Source organism: Lagopus leucura, unplaced genomic scaffold, assembly GCF_019238085.1.
Source record: "Lagopus leucura isolate 7727_CA_CO unplaced genomic scaffold, USGS_WTPT01 Super-Scaffold_100076, whole genome shotgun sequence".
Taxonomy (NCBI): Eukaryota; Metazoa; Chordata; class Aves; order Galliformes; family Phasianidae; genus Lagopus; species Lagopus leucura.
The window spans coordinates 638,148-659,806 of record NW_024962316.1 but is presented as its reverse complement, the minus strand read 5'-3'; the positions used below and the strand labels follow the sequence as shown (position 1 = coordinate 659,806).

The following is a 21,659-nucleotide window of genomic DNA, read 5'->3' as shown; positions in this document are numbered from 1 at the left end:
CCCGCCGCGCCGTGCAGCCGCCGTCGGAACGCAAAGCCGCAGCCCCGGGTTCGGCGCGGACGCTTCGGAGCCGGCGGTGGGAGGTGCGCGCCGGGACCGCGCATGCGCCGCGACCGCGGGCAGAGTGCCCGCCTCTTCCGCTTCCGGCGCCAGGACCGCCGCCATGCTGGGCGATCTGCTGCTCTGCGGGTAGCGGGCCGGGCCCGGGGGCGGGGAGGGCTGCTGGGGACCGGCCGCGTCTGATGCGCTCTCTCTGTCTCTCCTCAGAACGCTGCTGGTGAACGCCGGCGCCGTGCTGAACTTCAGACTGTGAGCGGGGATCGGGGCGGGGAGGGCGGCGTGGGAGCCCCGGGAGCCCCGGGCCCGGCGCTTTGCGCGGTAACGGCGCTTCTGTTCCCGCAGGAGGAGGAGAGACACGGAGGGCTTCGGCGAGGGGGCGAGGGAGCCCACGACCGGTAACAGCCCGTGGGGGGGGGGGGGGGGAGAGGGGGGAAGATTGGGGGCCCGAGGGCCCCGGGGGGGGCCGAGCGGCTCTGCAGTGCCCTCCGTGCGTGAATTTTGTTCTCTGACTCTTTTTGCACGTCTGCATTCCCTTATATTTCTTAGCTAGTGCTGAAACGCGACGCGCTGCGGCGTTGGGTATTTTTCAAGTCTAAGATTTCTCCTCTTGGCTTTTAGGTGACAATATCAGGGAGTTCTTGCTGAGTCTTAGGTATTTCCGAATCTTCATTGCCTTGTGGAATGTCTTCATGATGTTCTGCATGATTGTGTAAGTAGAGCCGTGCAGCACCTGGCATTTGTTCGTCTGAAGCCACATAATGTTGGTTTTTTCTTGTAAGTGTATTTCTTTTCTGATCTCTCTCCCAACTCCTTGCACTCTTGTTCCATCACTAGGCTCTCATTTTGCTCATCTGCTTTGATCTTCCTAAAAATAGTGGCTCACCTCATTTTCTGCCAGTGCAGGCACCTTTAGTGCATGAGAACCTCTTGACAATGTGCAATTGTTTTAGGCTTGGATATGACATCATTTAATTCAGCGCCTATAAACGCAACACAGTGTAAATTTTAGGATGATTTTCATTTGGGGAGGGAAATAATGCCACATAATAAAGCGAGCCATGGGAACAGGCTCTGGAAACTCTGGATTGTAGTTCAGATAGGCAGACTGGCAAAATTCCTGTTTTCTTTTTGCTGCTGTAGCCCTTTGGCCCAATGTATGGCAGAGGAAAACCAATAGCAGCGGTGCAGTGGTGTTCTGAGCTGCAGTGCTGGTGTGGCTGTTATGCTATAGGTCTCTTATCTGCTCTTTTTCTGTTGCATCCACCAGGTTATTTGGATCTTGAAAGTCATCCACAAACACATCTGGTAACCTGGAAGAGACTTTTGGCTGCAGACATAACTTTTCTATCAAGTAAAAGATTATAATGCTTTCCACATACAGCCCTGGGGTTGTGGCAGGTTCTTTCCATGGGGCAGCACAGCACACAGCTCCCCCCAAACCCCCGGCTGCATAACGTGGGGGGAGTGCATGGCTGCATGCTGCAGGGCGGGGAGCCTCCCAGCCCCTGAGCCAAAGGCTTCAAAGTAAAATAATTTCAACTTCACTGGGAGGAGAAAAAGGAAAAAAAAAAAAAAAGCCAACTTGAAATTGTGTTGCTCAGCATTGGGTGCCTGATGTGCAGCACATTGCAGCTGACTGAAAGCCACAGTCGTGCAGCTCTGCGCCGTCCTCGCTCCATCCCTGCTGTCACTGCACTGTGGGTCGCGTGGAAATCACTTTATTATTGTGAAGCTGAGTAAAGTATTGATGTAACTTGGAAAAAAGAAGTCATTTTTCCCTCACGATTCCATTTTTCTTTGGAGAAGTAGATACGGACACCTCAAAAAAGGATTCTCACTTTTTTTCTCCCAATAAATTCATGTTTAGATACAAATTTCAATATAAGGTTTTTTTTCCTAAGCAATACATAAAGGACTTTGAACAGAAAAATATCTGTAATCCTGAGGAAGTTTTGGAATCATTTTGAATTTGGTTGAATAAAAAAGTTCTATTTAAGGGTAAATTTAATGTTGTGTTTATTCCAGTAAGGAGAAATTAATTCAATATTGGAGTTTTTTTGAGAGATTTTAAGTAGGTTGTAACTTCCAGTAACTTGTAAACCCAGCTTTTTGTGCTATTCTTTAATGTTAAATCAGTGTTTGGGGCCGGTGACCTTCCCTAGTAATGAACATAGAATACACGGGTAAGAGTCCTTCAGCTGGGTTTGTGCTGCGCGGAAATACTTTACGGGCCTTTAAATTTAACCTTAATTCACATCTTGCATGCGATTTCTGTGGTTTTTATATTTCACGTCCATATGTTTGTATTAGCAATAGCAGCGCTGCCCAGCCGGGCGGCCCCGTCCGCAGCTCCGCGTTGCGGCTCTCCGTCCAAGAGTGGGGGCGGGGCGGGGCGGGGCGGGCGATGCCGGAGCTCCGGGCCGGCGGCTCCTACGGGGGCACGGCCAGCTTTTCCCGCTGACGGCCGCCGTGCCGCACCGCGAGCCGAAAGCGATACCGCAAAACAGCGCGCGGGACGGAACCGCCGAGGAGCGGCCGCGTGAAGAGGCGCGGGTTGTTTCCGCGCCCGATGAAGATGCGGACGGAGCCGCGCTCCCTTCCGCACCGCTCCGCTCGGGCTGCGGCCGCTCCGCCCCGTCCCGGCCCTCGCATCGCTCCGGACGCCCGTCGGCCGTTCCCTCCATAAGGCCGCCCCGGGGCACCGGCCCCGTTTAGACCGCAGCCGGAGGCAGAACCGCAGCACGGCGGCGCTCCGGGTCCGGCCCCTGCCACGCTCCTTCAGTCCCCCGCCCGACCCCGCAGCTCCTCGCGCGCCGCGCCGCCACCCGCGCACGCGCGGCCTCCCCGACCCCCCACCTCCCGTCACGGTGCCCGCCGCGCACGCGCAGTTCGTGTCTGCTGCTGCGTGCGGAGGGACGTCAGGGGCGCGCCGTGCGTAACGGCGTCGGGCGTGTCCCATGGTGCCCTGCGCGGGGCTGGCTCCTGCCCACAGTTGAGTTCGGCCCCGAGCGGAGCAGTCGGGCCCGGCCCGGTCGCGCCGCCGCGGTTCCTCCGCGTCCCGCTCCGAGCGCCGCCGCCCCCGCTCCGCGGGGAGCGAACATGCGACTCCGGCTCCCCGAGGAGGCCGCCGCCGCCGGCGAGTGAGGAGCCGCCGCCCCGGCCCGGCCCGGCCCCGCCGCCCGCCCGCCCCGGCCGCGGCCGCCCCGCTTCGCCCAGGCAATGACAGCGGCTCCGGCCCCCTCCCCGCAGCAGATCAGGGACCGGCTGCTGCAGGCCATCGACCCGCAGAGCAACGTGAGTACGGCCCGCCGGGCCCGAGGCTCCCCGACTGGCGGCGCGGGGACGCTGAGCTCCGGCCGCCCTCCGGCCCCGCCGCCGCCCGCTGAGGGAACGCCGGGAGCCGCCGCCTCTTCTCCTGCCGGGACCGCGGCTCGACGCGTTCCAGCCCGGGCACCGGAAGCCTCCGCTGCGGGCGGTAGCGGGCAGCTCCCGGCTCCGTGCTGCCCCCGGTCCGGCTCCCGGCGGCTCCGCTCCGTCCGCGGGGCTCGGCGGTTTCTCCCCCTGTCCCCTTGGGCCGCGTTCCCCCTTTCCCCTCCCCCGCCCCGCGCCGTCTCTCGGCGCCGTCCGGCTCTACCCGGCCATGCGGCGCGCGGCCCGGCGGCCTCCCCACGCCAGGCCGCGGCTCGGGCGCGGCCTGCAGGGGGCTCTGGGCCGGGCTGCGGAGCCTCGCGGGGCGCCCACCTGTTCCGCGGCCCCTCTGCCGCCCCCCGCCGCGGACGTTGGGCCCGGGGCCGCCCCTGCGTTCGGGGGTCTCCCGGAGGGCTTCGAAGGTGGATCCGGGGCGCTGGAGCGGCTCCGGCAGCGGGCGGCCTCGGTCTTCGCTTTTATCCTTCCCTGCAGAGCGCTAATGAGCTTATCTGCTCCTTCTGGGATGTAGAGTAAGCACGGGAGTCGGCGTAGATTTTACCAGTAAGTGGTCTTCGTGTGTAAGCTGTGGTTATCCAAAATGTTATTTACTCCTTTTAAGGTTTTTTGGCTTATTAAAGCAGCTCTTCATATCAGTGTTTATTATGGTGAGAGGGCTGCAGGGTCTGCAGTCCGCCAGATTTCTTCAGCCTTAGATCGACGTCTGCATGGCAGCACTCAGAGCTGCGCTGCTCCTGGCCGTCTGCAGTCTGTCGTGGGGCAGCAGGGTGAGTCAGGCTGCAGCGTGCTGTGCTGCACCAGCACTGCCAGGTGGGCTCTGGGTCCCATCACAGTTGTGCCTGCTTCTCTCTGAGCAAATCTCTCCCGTAGCAGGCTGGTGTTGGTGTTCTCAGAGTAGCTGATGAAGTTCTGGCCATTTGGAAGCATCCTGTAGCGCCGTGCAAGCGATGTGAAAACTGAAAGAAAAACCACCCTGTGACAACCTGCTGTGATACACGTTTGTCACGAGCTGCAGTGTTACCAGCTTGAGCAACAGTAATGAATGATGATGGTGGGCTTTCAAATCTCACCATTGTTGGAGTTTGCAGTCCTTTAACTTGGTTGACACTGAAACATTGCTTCATGAGTTCTGTTTGCTCTGGGCCTTCTTCTTGTGGCCACAGATTTTTCATTTTACCTTGCTCTGAGCATCAGCCCAGTTAAACACAATTCTAATAGAGCTGTGGTTTCTTGTAACTTTGGACCTGCTGACTCTGGTTGCCCTGCTTCTGGGGTTACTTTCTAAAACATTGTAGCTGTGTAGGGTTAAGGAGCTAAGAATTATGTTTTGTGATGAATGTGCTTTGTCCATATGCGGTGTCAGGTTGTGCTGTGGTGGTGGGATGGGGCAGCAGCTCTGCTGGGGAGGTCTGAGCATCAGGCAATGTTCTGCTGGGCCGCCAGGAGGTCAGTAGCCCCATAAGCTTAGCAGCAATGTATGTTAAATTATAATTCTACATACTTGATACTTATCCAGGGCAATAATTAGCGGCGGAAAAATCAGCCCATTGTTCAGAAATGCCTGTAGGCAGGGGGCTGTCTTCCATTTTAACCTCTTCTTTGAATGAGAGCAGCAGTGGTGGAGTTGAGGTTCAGCATACAGACTTGGACTTTTTTTCCAACACGTGGTGAACAGTAGATGGACAGACAGAACTATCTGCTGTGCTGTTTTTGTGAAGGGAAGAAAAATTTGAGTTTTGAACACTCTTAAAAGCAAACTGTAACTTAAATCTGACCCGATCTCCAATGCAGAAGTACAAGAAGCTGCTCTGTTGTCTTCCCACAGGATGCAGTCATGCAGCTCTGAGCTGCAGCACTTCTTGGTGCTCAGGGAAAGTTGTGGCTGCTTTCTTCTGGCTTCTGGAGTCTTTTCTTGAAAGAAGTGGTTGCGTTCAAACTTAGAGCATTCATTATTGTGATTGACTTCCTTGTTTACTAAGAAAGAAGCTTTGAGGCCTGAGTTTCTTTTGGACTTTTCGATGTAATTGTTGGTGTGGGTACGTGTGTGTTTCTGGAGAGGAGGGGGGTGGAAACACCAAATTCTTGCAGCAGAGGGATCTGTTTGGTGGGGCTGAGGAGGGGATGTGCTTCTCATCATGCTTTGCTGCGAGGTGCTGTTAACTTCAGCTTTGCTGATATCATCCCCAACACAACCCGCTTCAGCCGCGTGGATATTCAGTCCAGCAGGCCTATGGAGGTCTTTGTGGTATGAGCAAATCTTGGATAAGTCTGAGGTCCTGTCGGAGAAGGTCCCTTCCTGTGGTGAGTTTGACAGGATGGCTTTTCCTCAGGTTGTTGGAACCCATGTGCTTTCAGAAGCTGTTGTCTATTCCAATTGTTGATCTGTTTTAATCTCTGCCTGAAGCCCTGCTCACTCCAGAGCGTTGCTTACACTGTACACACATTTAGCACTTGAGACCACTTCTAGTACTTGCTGCAGAATGTATGTATAACTTATTTTCACACACCTAGTTCACTATTTGTATGAGTAACCTCTATTTCAAAGGAGACCTGTAAGAAATGAGCTATCTAAAAAAAATTACATCATCTTGGAAGCCACCTGGGATGTCTGCTGTTATTTCTCCATTTATTCAGCCTTTTCCCCTTGAAAAAACATGGACAAACTACTTCTGCTCCATGACTTACAGCCCACATATCAGCACGGGGTCAGTGGGACGGGCCCAGCAGGGAGCTGGGTGTTGTACCCCCAGCAGGGCAGTGTGGTTCCTGCAGGGAAATCCTCCTCCTGGGAGCATTTCTTGGACACTGTAGCTGGAGAAGCATCATGACGGCCTCTTGTAGCTGTGTGGGCTCTTAGGGGAGAGGGGTTCCTGATTCTGGTAGAAGCAGTGCTTTTCTGTTTGGGTTTGCTGTGCTGAGAAGGCACCCGTTGTACCAAGCTGAGCCCCTCTGTGGGGTGAAGGCACTCCGGCCCCATCAGGGAGTGTGGTGGGAAAGGCTGTTAGAACTGTGTTCACAATTAATGGGTCCTCAGCCTGAATGCGTAGCAACCTTTGTATTTGGAATATCAGACAATAATTTACTTATTTGCTGTTAATAGCGCTCTGAGGTGTGAGCCCAGCTCTGGTCTGAGGTCACCGCCTCTCGGATGCTCGCTGTGTGGGTCGGGCTGCCTGCAGACCAGGCTGCCGTGCACACTGAGCTTCATGGTTTGCTGCTTGGCCTCCAGCAGAAGTCTGCAGTCCAAAACATTAATGATGAATTGGTCTGTGCACTGCGTTACGTTTGCCAGAGTGTTGGGTGATCTTCCAGTCTTATGGTTAGCGGTGCTTCCGTGCTGTTTCCTGGGTTGGTTGGTTTACCAAAGTCCAGGCACAAAAGCATCAGTGAGATCTGCTTTCTAGAGCTGATGTTAAAAGGAAGGGGAGCTTGTTCCAAATAGACTGTGCCAGACACAGCTCTAATAATATCAGTGCTGGGGGTGAAGGAGGGCAGCGCTTTGCTTTGGGAGGGTCTTGGTAATTTCTGGAGATGCAGGGAAGTGTTGTGTGGGCGAAAGTAGGCATGGCTTTTGCTTCAGCTTTATCCGTTTCTGTGAGGCCCTTAATGAGCTTATCAGTTTTGAGGAAGCTGTGGTGTGCAAAGAGGATGGAACCTGCTGTAGCTCTTGTTGGTTTTTGTCTGCTTCTTGAGTGTTTCAATCAAATCCCAGCCCTGCTCTGTGCCTTGGTGGCTGATTGCTTCAGGTGTGTGGGGAAACTGCAGATGGCTGTGGCGTTTCTTAGCCTGGAGTCCTGGCTGCTGGGGGAGGTCAGGTGGCTGCAGGTAGGAGTCCTGCTGTGTTTCACTGTGTTCTGCTTCTTAATGCTCTGTATTGTCAGCAGCTGAGTTTGTTTGAACCCACTGCTTTAAGGGTGGTGATGCTGCTGGTTTTTCGGCCTCTCTCTCCTGTCTTACTGCTCATCTTGTTCCAAAACAGCTTGCAAATTAATTAGTAGTTTTCTTTTCGCTTGCTGGCTGTGTTGTGTCAGTGCCTGTGATGCTCACACAGATGCTGGGTTTAACTGCTCCGATGTGGTGCTCGCCTGGCCGGGCGGTTTGTAGCTGCTGGCAGAGCTGTGTTGCTCCTAGAGAGGAGTCTGCATTGTGCTCCATGCTGCAGTGAGACTTAGCATCACTGAGCTGGGAGCTGCAAAGGCAGAATCTAAGAAAAACAGAAGTAGCGGGGAGTTTGAGTTGGGGGGGTGAAGGCAAATGAGCTTTCTGTTGCTAATTCCTTGGTGCTGTGCAGGTTGCAGTGTTGATGGCAATAGTCATTTGCTTTTAAGCTGTTATTTGAGTGTTGGTTTCACGGTGATGTTAAATAATGCCTGCTCCTTATTCCTGCTACATGCATCCCTTCTGTGTGCTGGTGCAGCTGTCTGCAGAATCTGGCCGTGAGCTGAGCTGGGGAATCTGTCTGGGTTGAAAAATAACAGAACAGTTTTTTCTGACAGTTTCTGGTCTAGCTCAGCTGCCTGATGTACCTGATGCAATGTCTGCTGTGTCGTGAGGAGCAGTGCCACAGGTATGGCAGCTCGGGTGGGTTGAAAGCACTTAAATAGGGACTGAGGCTAAAAAGCAGAGTGCTTCTTGTTTTCCTGTGCCTCCCCCTGCCCTACGCTGGCTGGGGCTTCTGGGGCCCCATGGGAGCTCACTGCTCACCTGTGCTGCTCGGGGTGGCTGTGGGAGCCTTACGGTCAGGTTTTGTTTCTCAGCCCCTTCCCATCCCTCTGTGTGCCTGCTGTTGCTGCGGCACAGCACTGGCAGCACCAGTAGGAAAGGGGAAATAACTGCTGTAACGCTGCTTGTAACCACAAAGTGGTTGACTGAAGGGAAGAGGTGACTTTTTGTAGGTAGGATCAATGTCTGGAATCACCTCTTCCAGTCACCACGAGACACAGTGTGGGGAAAGCTGGTGTGTGGGGTGCTGGCTGTGCTCACACCCCCTGGCTCTGAGCAGCCCATGCTGCTGCTTCCCAGTGCTCCAGCTGTGGGCAGCGGGGCCCCAGGAGCCTGGGCACACAGCAGGGGGCTGCAGTGCTGGAGGTGGGAGGGCAGTGTTTGCTGCCACGTGCTCCGGGTGGGGGGAGCCCCAACTGGTGTTGTGTAAGATGTGAAGACCCTCAGCTTAACCTGTGTTTCAGAAGTCCAGGCCTAGGATAGCAACAAGATTTGCCAGCTGTTACCATTCTACTGAGGGTGAGACTGCTTTAGGGTCTGCTGTGAGCTGCTGCATCTCCAGCACTTCTGGTACAGACCTGTGATGGCTGCTGCCCCGCGTCACCCGAAGCACAGCAGTGCTGCTTCACATCCTGGGGAGCTCCCATCTCTGGGGGCTCTGCTTTTGTCCAGGGCTCTTTTTTTTCTTTCAGGAGCAATACGTGTCAGGGTAGAAAGAGAAGGAATTACTTCTGCCCACTGGGGAAATGTGGTACTAATTAAGAAGTGCTTCTTCTAAGCCATAGATATTATTATATAATGTTTGGAGTTAAAAACAAATATAAATATCATATTTAAAAAAAAAAAAACAAAAACACAACAACACACAGATGCCTGCTTCCACTGATAACGCTTCACTGCAGCCCTGTGAGGTCCGTGTTGTGCTCAGTGATAACTTCCAGTGAACTTTCCCTGGTCTGTGTAACACAGTGTGCCGTGGGCACTTTGGGGAAATATTTTGGGTACAGGTAAGTATATCACACTCACTTTAATGTAATTGCAGGTTTGTTTATTCAGTGTTCCTGTAGCTAAATTATTCTTTCTGCAGGTAATTCGTGCTTTTGGTGTTTGGAACAATATTGCAGGGCTAACTGCTTTAATTTGAGGTGTGATCTGCTGAACATAACACTGTGTTGGTGTTTGCTGGGGCCGCAGCGCTTCCTTCGCTCCGGCTGCTGATGTCAAAGTGTTAAACAGCATCCAGCCTGGACCGTGGAAATCTATTGAGGGAATGCCTGGAAGTGAAATGTAATGAGGTGTGTTGTGCTGAACCACGCGCTTCTGTGCCGTGGCTGTTAGGGAGGAGAGGAATCCTACATCCGAGTCTGTCGGCAGCACTCAGTGACAATCTCAGCTTGGTGTATTTTGAAGCTTTTACTGCAGAGATGATTGTGCAGAGGTGGCAGTTGTGTCTGAGGGTGACAGCCAGCTCTTTGCTGCAGCTTCCTTCTAGCACACTTTCATGATACTTGCTCCTCAAGTGAGCTCTGTGTGCTGATCCTGCAGATCCGGACCTTTTGTCTGGGAGCACACACAGCTCTTCTGCTGCACCTTCACAGCTTTCTGAAACAAACCATCTCCAGTTCGCAGCTCTGGGTGGGCAGGGAAGGCTGAGTGCTGGAGGTGCTGTGAGGTGGGCTGTGCTGTTTTACCCAGAATTTGGTGAGCAATAATTCCAGGATCAATTGACTGCACTTTTTTTTTTGGTGTCTCCATTAAAGCTCTCTTTAATACACGCTGATGTAAGTTCTGTATTACTAGTTGCTAATGAGAGGGTAGTGAATTATTTTTCTGCAAACTTGATTTTAAAGCCTTCCCCGTTTGCGATGCTGCTCTTCCCAGGTTTGTGAACATGTGTGCCACACTCACTTTCTTGTGAGCACATCACTGTGCTTTGTAGTTGTGCAGCTGACAAGGGATGCTACATCGTTCTGCAGCCAGGGAGTGCCTTCATAGCAGGCCACACTGGGATCTGTGTATCTGTGGGCTGCCATCCCACAAAAAATTCATACAGATCCTTTAAAAATTCATCCCGAGTCCTTTATCATAGAGACTGCAGCTTGTAATTACCTGTGTGCCTTTCTTTGGAAGTCAGGACTGACGAGGACTGGATTGAGTTGGCTGATAGGTGGAAGGGAGAGCAGGTGTTCCAGCATCTCCGTGCTGTGTTCTGTGCCCAGTCCTGGCTGTGCATGGGAAGGAGGGATGGATGTCTGGGAGCTGTGTGGTCCTCTGCCTCTGAAGTAACACCACTGATGTAAAATTTTCCTTCCAGGTTGCTCTGATCTGTGCTTGAACCCCAGTAATGTCTGCAGAAACTGATAGAGGCCTTATTTGAGTGCGCTGGTAGCACTCTGGTTATTCCTGATACATAATCAGTGTTTGTCTTGGGCCAAATCAGGTCAGCAAGCATGAGAACAATTGATGACCTTTTCTTTATGATGTCTATAATGCATGGAAAGGCTTTCTTCAAGCTTTGTTGTCTCCTACCTACTTTTTCCAATACAATATGAACTGAGTGCTTAAACTTTTTCTTGTTGACCGTGTTTTCAACACCTGTTATCACCACCATCCTCTGAACTCCTCTTTGTGTACATTCTTGAACTGTAGCGCTTGAGATGAATGTGTGCTTCCACCCAAATTTGATTCCTATTCCATTCCTTATTGGAGTGGCTGAGTGAAGACCAGGACTTTCACCTTGCTGGTGGTACACCATGGCAGCCCCCACTGCTGTGCCCCCTCAGTCCACGCAGTGCCTGTCTGGGTGAGCAGCGTCTCACATAGCCTGCCTGTGCTTCTGCTGCAGGGCTTTTCAAATTGGCTTCAAGAATTTGCTCCCCTAAAAAGTTCTGCTCTGCTTCACGGTCTGGAGGTGTGGGGTGGTGGGTTTTTTGTTGGTTGTTTATTTTGGTGAGGAGAGGGAGAAAAGTAAGGGGTGTGTGTGTGTTGTGCTGCAGCCAGTGGGCATCCTTTGTGAGCAGTGGGAGCAGGGGTAGGGTGTGATTCTGTGTGCGGGCTGCAGTGCGAGTGGTGAAGTCAGTCGGCAGTTATTCCTGTTTGTTGTAATAAGAAAGCTGTTTGGTTACTGGTTAATAAGCATGAGTAGAGCAGTTTACAGGGCTGCCTTTGGTTGCCTTAAAGACCCCCCTGCTGGCACACTGCTGTGGCTCTCCTGGCTGCGCTCATCTCTCCACACCTTACTCACGTGTGTCTGTACTGCCACAAGGGATCAGGGCTGAGCTGCTGCCTTGCTCACATGGAGCACTTCAGGCCTGCCCACCCCTGGCAGTGCAGTGTTCTGCTGCGCTCTGACCTAACGCTGGTTTGATTCTGCCTTTGTGAGGCAGGGATGGGAAGGAATCTGGGTAGCGTTACCTGACCGTTGAATAAAAGCTAAGTGCAAGTAAAATGTATGCAGCCTGTTCAAACTTTCAGTTAGAGGTGGAAATTCTAAAGCTGGGGTAAGGCTGAGTGCCACACAGAGCCACGTGCTCAGGAGCGAGGGCTGTTCCTTCTGCAGTTGTTCTGCAGCACAAATTGCTGATCAGTTTTCCAAGTGTGGACTCCCAGTGAATTTCTCTGTTGTAGAAGGTGCTCTCAGGGGATGTCTTCAACTCATGCCTAAAGCATCTGTTCCTCCATTTTTAAGGGTCCCTTTCCCTAAATGCTATAGGAAGCACTCCTCCACCATTAACTGTGTCTTTTGTATGCCGGGGAATGTTTGAATTCCATTCAGCAAACTGACTTTCAAACGTTTTCAGAAATTCTGACTGAAGTAGTGCATGGTGTGCAGTGTCAATTCTGTGAATAGCATCTCGTGTTCCCTATCTTTAGACAACTTCATGTCACGTTGGGGGTAGGGGAAACTGTTAATAGATTGGCTGCAAAGGAACTGATCTAAATACCAGCAGATCGTAACCTGAATTCTCACTCTGATGTTTGTGTCTTTGAATAAATGACGTTGCAGGTTGCTGTTTGTGTGGTGTGATGCTCACGTCTGCGTCCAGTGCGTCCCTGTATGAGGTGCTAAATAAACACCATCCTGCTGCATTTCCACTGCGCCATTTAAATAAAGCCTACTATGAACAGCAGCTCTTCTCTTCTTAATTCTTACTCCATGCTTTGTATTATAATGCAGTGAAATAACTGTTACACAAGTGCAGTGTTGCGGGAAAGACTTGGTATTGATTGGAGGCTGCAGTCTGGGGCAGGATTGGTGCTTGGACACGAGCAAACTGCTGGAGAGCTTTGGAGAAGAGCGGGGAGGCTGTGGCTCTGTGGGAATGCTGCTGTCTGCCTGTCCATTTCAGCAGTGCTGGCCCTGTAGGGCTGTGTGTGGTGGCCTTCAGGAAAATGCTGAGGGTTGTCCCATCCTCGCGTGGTGGGGGCACCTGCACAGGGCTGTGCTTGGGGCTGGCAGTGCGCAGCAGGAGCAGCAGCCACGTGCAGCTCTGTGGGTTCTGTGCTGTGCAGGGAAGAGCCCAGCGCTGCTGGTCCTGCAGTGCATCCCCCTTCCCAGACCTGCTTTTGTCCTTCTTAAACCGCTGCGTGGAGCTCACCTGTTGGTTATGGGATTGGTCTCAGCGTGTAACAGTAAAATAGGATTAAGATGGCAATTAAAGAGCAGAAATTCCACTGTTTGAAGCTTTCCACAGTTTAGAAACCCGTGCTGTTGTCTGAGACTGCGGTGAAAGCATTTACTGCTGAACTTGGAACAGATCTGACACAGCAGCAGTGAGCTCCAGCGTACGGCTGAGCGGCACAGGGAGACCTGCATGGAATAAATAAGATTTGTTTTCCGTGACTGTCATCAGGGTTGGCTGGAAAGGATTACTGGGGATGACTTGGAGCAGATGTTCCCCAGTAAACTTGGAGTGAATTAACCCGGACCAGTCAGCCTTCACCACACGGGAACAGCATGGGGTCATTTGGAATGCAGTGTGAATTATTTGTAGTTGTTTGCTGCCGGGTCCTGGGATTGCTTTGTGGGAGGCTTTGTTTTGGGGCAGCAGTGATGGGTTGCAGTGGAAGCAGACAAAGGCAAAATAGAAATGAAAGCAATGTGCAAGTTGGAGGCACGGAGTTGTGCAACTGCGCTCTTGCACGGTCTGCAGAGAGGTTGCCCAACTCCCCCTCCACTGTGCTGCTGCTTTGCCTGCTGTGTGCCAGTTAGCGTTTCTAATAACTGTGTGTGAATAAATGCTCCTTCCTGCTGCTGCTCACAATCGGGTGATGTCCTGACAGGTTTGGTAGCTTTGTGCTCCTGTCAGTTGTGTGACAGTGTGAGTGTTCTGAAGCCAGTAACTGATGCTCTAAGGGAAGGCCCTGCTGTGCGGTGTGGATGCGCTGCTGTTACCTCCGTAGGTGCCTTCATCTTAAAAAGGTGGCACTTGAGGCCTTTGGGAGCTTCTGGCGGCCTTGTTTTTTCGTCACAGCATTCAACTGTACCACGAGAGATTTCGCTCTGTATTATTTTGAAATCTCTTTGTGTCAGTTCGGGTGAAGCACTCCAGAATGGCGACCCCAAACTTGTGGGGGAGGATGGAAGTTGTTGATGGAAGTTGTTGCTTTTCTTTTTGAGGGAGAGCCCAGCTTTGTGTCACTCAGAGCACGAGGAGAGCAGGAGCTCCTGCAGTGTTTGACTGTTGGCACTCCTTGCACTGAGCGCTTCAGCACGACAGCGTTTCCCATTGGTTGCAGATGCGTGAAGAATCCCAAAAGGCGTCCTGTGCTGCCCTATGGCTGAGCTGTGGGCACAGGCTGTGGTGTGAGGCAGCTTCTGCTGTCAGAATTGGCACCGTGTTGTGTCAGAGGAGGGAATGGAGCATCTATCAGACGTGGCGTGAGCCTGGGCTCTGGTTGGCGATGGAGGTTTGGGCACAACCATTGATATCTTGGTATTCTAAAACAAAGGCAAAGCAGTTACTGGAAATTCCCTGACCAATTTCATCTTGCTGTAGGTGTGTGTATATATGATTGTATTGCTTTTCCCATCTTTACCTTTTGATAAGTCCCTTTTTTGCCATCAGTTTGTCATTGAGCTGCTATTTGGGGATTACCAGTAACTGTAGAACTGATTGTCCCGATTACTGACGTGTTCAATGCTCAGAGCCTTCCTGCACCCCTGTAACTCCTGTTCTGAAAGATGTGTTGAGAAAGAGAACATCATCAGCTGTCCTAAATGCTCTGATTCTAGAAGCTTTGGGGGAGCTGAGTGGTGTCATGTGTCAAAGTGCATTCTTAAACCATCCTTTCTGGGCACTGAAGGAGTGCAAGGATCCACTCTTACAGTCAGTGCCCTGAAATGAAATTCTGAGTGCTGAAATACATCGTGTGCTGTTGCTGCTTTAAACCTTCAGAGGAGCATTCCCAGCCCTGAGCTGGGCGGTGGGGCTTCAGGTATCTGCAGGGGCATCCAAGAGAAATTCAGCTTTGGTCGGCAGTTGGTTTTACAACCTGAGTTCGCATCACTCAAAGCCTACATGGACTTAAAAAAAAAAAAATACTTTGGATAAAAAATGACTCAAAATCAGGGAAAGCATTTCATTGTTGGCAGCTTTATCCAAGGCAGTCCTGGTAAAGCCTGGGACTGGCAGAAGGGTGGGGGTGGTGTGGAGGAGCTGAGCCCCACACGCTTCCCCTCTCCTTACAAAGGAGGTGGCAGTGCTGCGGGGTGCAGCTCTGGGATCCCATGGGATCCTCACAGAAGTTCTGTGGCAGATTTTCCACGGGTGCCGTTCGTGTCCAGTTGAGTCACAGTGCAGTTAAGCAATAAATGAGGTTCAGTGATTCATGTTTTCCTCCTCTTATCATTTAAATCCATCTACAAAGGTGAGTTAGAAATTCCAGGTTTCAGTGCCGTTAGCGTCAGGTAATGGAAACGAGGATCTGAGTTCTGTCAGAACGTTTTAATTTCACACGTGGGTCTGCAGATCTGCTCTGCCTTGCACACAAATGTTGCAGTGAAGCCCATCAAAAATCTGCGATGTGCTTTGTTAATGTAAAATGGGTTTCTGACGTTCTGCTCGCTGCCTTACAGACTCGTGCAGTGCCATTCCTGCACCATGCAGCCTTTCAGGCTGCCGGAGCCGGGTGTCTGAGGACCCCTACCGGGCACAGCCTGCAGCGCTGCGTGGGGTTGGGGCAGTTTGTTCCTTGGTGTGACTGCAGGAACAGTTTGAGCAGAATTAAACAAAGGAGACTTATGTAAGTGTAAGGCAGTGCTTAGAGCTGAATTCTGCGGTTCTGATTCCACTGGTTGCTCTGCTCAGTCCACTTAATGCTTAAGTTTCCTTTTAGGCTGTAGGACAAGTAACTGATGCCTTGACTGAGGGCTGAGAACTTTCCTGGTTAGCTCACTGATTTTTTTTCTGCTATTTCATTTGGTTTTATGTAAGTGTGTGTTTGTTACAGCTCCTTCAGTTTCCAACTAGGTCAGCAAAGTGTCCTTGTCCCTATTTTTTGAACAGTCTGCTCCCTAAAGCTAGACAATGTGACAGCAATTTTGTGATTAATGTTTCCAGCAATTATAAAGAAGAAGGTCTTAAATCACATTTGATAACTGAGACCTGTACATGAAATGTGCAGTGACTTTGTCTTCCTTATTGCAGATCCATAACATGGTGGCAGTGCTGGAAGTGATCTCCAGCCTGGAGAAATACCCCATTACCAAAGAGGCACTTGAGGTACGTCGCCATCTGAGCATCGCTTGATTTTCTTGTGTGAATAAAAGGACTTTTTCTGCCTGTCTGATTTCCATAAGAGCTTTCCTTGAAACAATGGATTGATTGTGGAGGATTCACGATGAAGGTGTCATCATTTCCCTCTCATGCTGCTTCTGCCATCTCTGTGTGCAGCACTTCTCTCTGGGTTCAGCTCGGTGTGCTGTGCAGCCTGGTTCCCGTTTGTGTAAGGCTCTGTATTAATCACGACTTGCTGCTTATCACGATGCTTCCTTTCGCTTATGGAACCATGTTGGGACATCTTAGGAAAGCTCATCTGTTGGCCTTTCAAGATAGGGAGCAAAGAGGGAGGAGGCAGAGGAGGAAGATAGGACATAAATCACACTTTAATTTGTACAGTGGAGATTTATATTGGCCTGTTACAGCAACATGTGGACAAGATGCTGGATTTTCAATGCTCACCTCTTGGGTCTCAGGTTCATCGTAATTCGTGCACTTTTTCCACCCTGGATGCTGCAGTTCCCTCACATCAGAGCTTTCACCTCTGTTCTCAAAATTCTTGTGGATTTAAAAATTCCTTTCTGATGTTTTCACAGCTGATGGCTCTGGTGCCTTAACCAGGGAGGAAGGAAGGGGTGGCTTAAAACCAGCAGTAGGTGTCGTGCTGTGTGGCACAGCATAGAACAAGAGGGGTTAACCCTTCCAAAAAGATTAATTCAGCTCTTGCATCTCTAGCATTTTGTACTAGGCATTTCTTAGGGTAAGCATTAGAAAGCAGGAATTTACCTTAAAAAAGGAGTTAGAATTTTGTTTCGAATGATACTTGTTTATAAAACAACTTTTTTTTTTTTTTTTTTTCTAGGAAACAAGGCTTGGGAGGCTTATCAATGAGGTGAGGAAGAAGACATCCAATGAGGAACTTGCCAAACGTGCCAAGAAATTGTTGCGGAATTGGCAAAAGTTGATAGAACCTGTGACCCCGAGCGAGGCGGTGCCAAGAGGGCTGCAGAATCCGCCCGGATCGGCCAACGGCGGTGCTCACAACTGCAAACCAGAAGCGCCCCTTCCTGCCGTGGCTGGGTCAAAACCCATCAGTGAATTGAAAAGCAGGAACGATATCCAGAAACTGAATTCTCCAAAACCAGAGAAATTGGGAAATCGGAAAAGGAAAGGTGAACATAGGGATGGGCATCAGGGCCCTCCTCCCCCGAAAGTCTCCAAAGTTAGTCATGAAATATTACAGAACTCTTCACCCCCTCCAACAAACGGAATTGGAGGTAGTCCCAAGAATTTTCCTAGTCCTGTAGATGTAAATCTACATGCAGGGCCTGAAAGCAGCAGGACAGAACTTAGCGAAAACGATAAACACAATAAGATCCCAGTAAATGCTGTAAAACCTCACACCAGTTCTCCAGGACTCGTAAAACCTTCAAGCACTTCCTCCTTATTAAAGACTGCAGTGCTTCAGCAGCATGATAAATCGGAAGAAACCTCCGGGTCGCACCAACCCAAGAGTCCGCGCTGCTCCTCGTTTAGTCCCAGGAATGTCAGGCACGACGCGTTTGCGCGGCAGCACACCACGTACTCACCAAAGGATTCCATGCCTAGTCCATCTCAAAGGTCTCAGTTCTTAGACACTGCACAGGTGCCGTCACCGCCGCCATCCTTGATGCAACCATCAACACCTCCGATGCCAGCGAAAAGACTGGAGTTCTCTCAGCAGTCGGTATCTGAGGTGTCCCAGCACTGGCAGGAGCAGCAGGCGCCTCCTGACAGCCAACACAGGCACACAGCAGGGACGCTTCCACAGCACACGTCTCCCGGTTGCAAAACCAGCTCCCACCCGGGGGAATCTCTCGTGTCGCACGTCGGCTTTTCGCAGGACGCTTCGAAAATGGACAGTGATGATGCTGCTTCAGGTTCAGATAGCAAAAAGAAGAAAAGGTACCGACCTAGAGACTATACAGTCAACTTGGATGGGCACGTGACAGAAGGGGGTGTGAAACCTGTGAGATTAAAAGAGAGAAAGCTCACTTTTGATCCCATGACAGGACAGATAAAACCTTTAACACCGAAAGATCCTTTGCAGGTAGAAATCCCTGCGCTTACTGAACAGCACAGGACAGAAACGGAAAAGCAGGAGCAAAAACCCAACCTGCAAAGCCCCTTTGAACAAACGAACTGGAAAGAATTGTCCAGAAACGAAATAATTCAGTCATATTTAAACAGACAGAGTAGCTTGCTGTCTTCATCAGGAGTACAGACTCCAGGAGCTCACTACTTTATGTCTGAATATTTAAAGCAGGAGGAAAGCACTAGAAAAGAGGCTAGAAAGACTCACGTTCTAGCTCCTAACAGCAAACCTACAGACTTGCCTGGGGTCACGAGGGAGGTCACGAGTGATGATCTCAACAGAATACGTGAACATAACTGGCCAGGCGTGAACGGTTGTTATGATACACAGGGTAACTGGTATGATTGGACACAGTGCATATCTTTAGATCCACACGGGGATGATGGTAGATTGAACATCCTGCCTTACGTCTGCCTAGACTGAGTACAGGTTTGCTAAGATGCTTTTACGTTTGCAGTTAGCAAGAATGGCAGACACTATGCCACTTAAAGATGGAGAAAGCCTCCTGTCCTGGACAAATAGGCCCAACGAGCAGAGGGTGAGAGGGAGCTGCTTCTGTACAGCTCTTCCCTTTAAATTCTCCTTTTGTGAAATGCTGCTACCAGTTTACTAACAATTGCAAAGGAAGGCATACGAAGGTTGAGAAAACTGAGTTCAAAACTCTATAGCAAGCCAGCTATAAAAAGTGTTAGTCCCCAAAAGCGAAGATGATTTCCAGCACTTTCTGAATGCCGGAATCTGACTACAGGCAGGTACAGAGAAAATTGTGGAAGTTACCTTAACAAAATATGCATCTATTTATTTGACTTGATTTGGGTTTTTATTTGGCAGTGAGATATTCAAGAGACGATGTGCAAAAACTGTAGTTTTATTTGTATCGCATCTCTGAACATGATTGTGTTTTTAAAGTCATGTGGTACGGAGATTGGGTTTTAAACAGCAGGTGTTGCACTGCAGGCTGGGAGACCAGCTTCAGCTCAACATTCCATGGGCATCCACATATTTCAGTCTGGTTTCAGTTTAAATCCAGTCTCTGAGAAATGCTGCAAAAACAGATGTTTAATGACATTTTGATCCCACCACCACCAGCCAAATATTTTTCCTCCTTTTCCCTTCCTGCAAACTTCTAGGAAAAAAAATAAAAAAAAAAATCACCTTTTCTAGAACTTAAATGTAACGAGGGTGCTACAAGTTCGTAACTGTACTGTGAGAGGGAAAAAGGAAGCCTGTTTGTATGCTGGAAATATACTTGTTACCATTCCTTTAGATATTGTTTGCCTTATGGATATCCATCATAAACGCAATTTGCAAAAACAAAGAGCCTTAGTGAATGTACAGTACCTAGACTTCTGTGTTCCTGGGATGCAGAAGGGAGCAACTTTGCTATTTGGTCCTTTAAGTGGACACATTGTGATATAAATGTGGAAATAAAAAAAATTTGCACAAAGCAGTTTGTGAATTATTTATACTGAACTAATTTATTTTTAAAAATCTGCTCAATTCAGACAAAGTAACAGAACCCATCGGAGCCGTGCGGCGAGGCGCAGCCCAGCAGCAGTGCCAGGCGCTGCTGTCAGGGCGCAGAGATGTCTTCCAAGTGTGTTGGTGGCGTTTGGTCACACAGGTTGGATTGTTTTTAACTCTGGTTGCATCCAGGGGTGAGAGACTGATGACACAATTACTGTTAATGTACCTCAGAGTCTAAAAAATTGTAGTTCATCTTGGTAATTTTGTAATATATTATTCCTAATTGTTAAAAATATTTCTAAAGCAGCCTAATTCAGAATTCAGTACAGAAAGCTCAGAATTTCTATTACCTGTATTTGCTTTAACGTTTGGGACAAGCCGTTTTCTACAGTCCCCGCTGCTGGACTTCTGTCCAGGGAAGAGGGGAGGGGACACCAGGGATACCAAAAAGGTGCTGAGGTTCAGTGCTGTTCGTTCTGTGAACTCATCTGTGCTGAGTCTCACTGCCGTGGTAAAAGTAGTTCTGCCTTTGAGAGCGGAGTCAAAGCTCTTCACCGTCAGTGTGATTTTAGAAGTGTTCCTCATGCGTTGCTTTGGTTTATTCCATGGAATGCAGCCGGAAACATTTGGGTTGTTTTTGTCATTCTTGTTAAAACCTGCTTTTGTGGTTTGACTGGGACTGCAATGTGGGCATCTCAGAAATCTTACTGGCGTTTGTTTGCTTCTGTTTCTGAAACCCGAGGACTGCGTGAAATCTAAAAAAAAAAAAAAAAAAAAAAAATTGGTTACCAAAAATTTTTCCAAGTATATTTTCAGTTTACTTCCATTTTATCCTCTGCAGTTGATGAAATCAGGCAGTGTTTTTTAGAGTTGCAGAAAGTTGCTGTCAGGAAGGTAGCTGTGATGGCAGAGGGCTCAGAAGTTGCTCACGTTGGGAAATGTTTATTTTCTGTTTTATGTTTAAAAAGAAAAAAATTTTTTAAAAATGTGCATTTTATTCAAACCCTCCCCAACCCCTCCTCCCTCTTTCCCCAAATGGTCCTATTTAGGAACAGGGTCTGTGCCCTTTTGAGGCCTTTGAATGTGGGGCAAATTTCAGGAAATTACGAAGTACACTTTATAAAAACCATCCTTTACTTTCAGTTGCTTACATTTCTGCTGCAGTCGATGGCCCGGAAGGTCGAGTGATGTCCTGAGTCCCTTGGCTGCTCTCCATAGCAAACCGGCCGTGCCGATGCTCGCTTTGCTTGAGGGAGCTCCACGTGCTGGACGCGGCCCTTCCCCCGGTGCTGCAGGATCTCCAGGGACATCACGTGATTTGCAGCGTGAGCTTTAACTCCCGTTTGTTTCTGCTGTGAGGGTCAGCTCGCTCGGATGTGATCTGGGGTGAGACGAGGCTCGACAATCTTTATTTCAGCATGCTTCTATAACCAGTTCTGTGAGCTCCAAAAAATGTGAATAAGTTTACAAGGTGATTTTGTCAATTTTGTAAACAAGTTCAAATGAAGTTTACCATGTGCATATCTGCTGTGTACTCTCATTTTTGCATGCTTAGTTTCTCTGCTCCTGGATTCTCCCGCTCTGCACAATTTATTCTTTTAAAGTCTAAAATGAACACCGCCCTCTGCAGCGAATGACACGGAATGGTTTTGGGAATCGCCGTTACCTCAGGTGCCTGTTTTTAGAGGTACATAAATGGCGTAGAACGTCTTTTGAAAGAGCGGATGGAGGATCGTCCTCCTCCCACGGGTTCTGTCCCTGCACTCCCAGCAGCTCCCTGAGGTGGTTTTAAAGGCCTCGAGGGCTCCTCTTCACTGCGCTCTGCTCGGGCCCGATTTGGCTCCGCTCTCAGGCGGTGCAGATCCGCACTGCTCTTAGGGCCGCTTCTGCGGCTCAGGAATCCCACTCGGTGCGGTGTTTCGTACGCCGCGTATCTCCCCGGTTCCTTCATCCCGGGCTGCGCCTGTGGGGCGGGACGGACGGGGCGCAGCGGCTGTCAGAACGGAGCGCCGAGGCGGAGAGTTCCGGTCTGAGGGCGGCCCGTCCCCCAGCGACCAGAAGTGGACAGAGGAGCCGGAAGTGACGTGAAGAAGTGATGCAAGCGGAAGTGACGCACACACGCTCCACCG

At 50.3% G+C, this 21,659-nt stretch overlaps 2 protein-coding genes and 1 long non-coding RNA gene across 5 annotated transcripts; 2 read left to right on the top strand and 1 right to left on the bottom strand.

The window, feature by feature from the left end:
* Positions 1-122: 122 nt before the first annotated feature.
* On the top strand, positions 123-2,063 carry SMIM7 (small integral membrane protein 7). The gene is made up of 5 exons (XM_042887284.1): positions 123-189; positions 268-309; positions 403-455; positions 679-769; positions 1,328-2,063. Exons 1-5 carry the CDS (start codon positions 164-166, stop codon positions 1,341-1,343), a joined length of 228 nt encoding a protein of 75 aa, XP_042743218.1. The 5' UTR covers positions 123-163; the 3' UTR covers positions 1,344-2,063.
* A 1,188-nt stretch (positions 2,064-3,251) lies between these two features.
* Positions 3,252-21,053, top strand: MED26 (mediator complex subunit 26). Of its 3 annotated transcripts, none has more exons than XR_006181628.1 (4): positions 3,252-3,354; positions 15,858-15,932; positions 16,792-19,687; positions 20,674-21,053. XR_006181628.1 is itself a non-coding variant. In XM_042887208.1 (3 exons), exons 1-3 carry the CDS (start codon positions 3,280-3,282, stop codon positions 18,484-18,486), a joined length of 1,845 nt encoding a protein of 614 aa, XP_042743142.1. In that variant the 5' UTR covers positions 3,252-3,279; the 3' UTR covers positions 18,487-20,318. The 3 variants fall into 3 exon arrangements, 1 of the variants encoding a protein (XP_042743142.1); XR_006181629.1 differs by lacking the exon at positions 3,252-3,354 and adding an exon at positions 8,613-9,215; XM_042887208.1 differs by lacking the exon at positions 20,674-21,053 and having other exon boundaries at positions 16,792-20,318.
* On the bottom strand, positions 19,515-21,585 carry LOC122188699. Its single transcript, XR_006181630.1, has 2 exons — positions 20,682-21,585; positions 19,515-20,285 (listed from the first exon to the last, which is right to left on the bottom strand). It is a non-coding gene; the product is annotated as an uncharacterized LOC122188699 (long non-coding RNA).
* Positions 21,586-21,659: the final 74 nt, after the last annotated feature.

Excerpts from the sequence above, each read along its gene's own strand:
- MED26 (XM_042887208.1), top strand. The coding sequence starts at position 3,280 with ATGACAGCGGCTCCGGCCCCCTCCCCGCAGCAGATCAGGGACCGGCTG. Across the intron at positions 3,355-15,857 it reads CCATCGACCCGCAGAGCAAC|ATCCATAACATGGTGGCAGT; the intron begins GTGAGTACGGCC and ends TCCTTATTGCAG. Across the intron at positions 15,933-16,791 it reads TTACCAAAGAGGCACTTGAG|GAAACAAGGCTTGGGAGGCT; the intron begins GTACGTCGCCAT and ends TTTTTTTTCTAG.
- SMIM7 (XM_042887284.1), top strand. The coding sequence starts at position 164 with ATGCTGGGCGATCTGCTGCTCTGCGG. Across the intron at positions 190-267 it reads GGCGATCTGCTGCTCTGCGG|AACGCTGCTGGTGAACGCCG; the intron begins GTAGCGGGCCGG and ends GTCTCTCCTCAG. Across the intron at positions 310-402 it reads GCCGTGCTGAACTTCAGACT|GAGGAGGAGAGACACGGAGG; the intron begins GTGAGCGGGGAT and ends CTGTTCCCGCAG.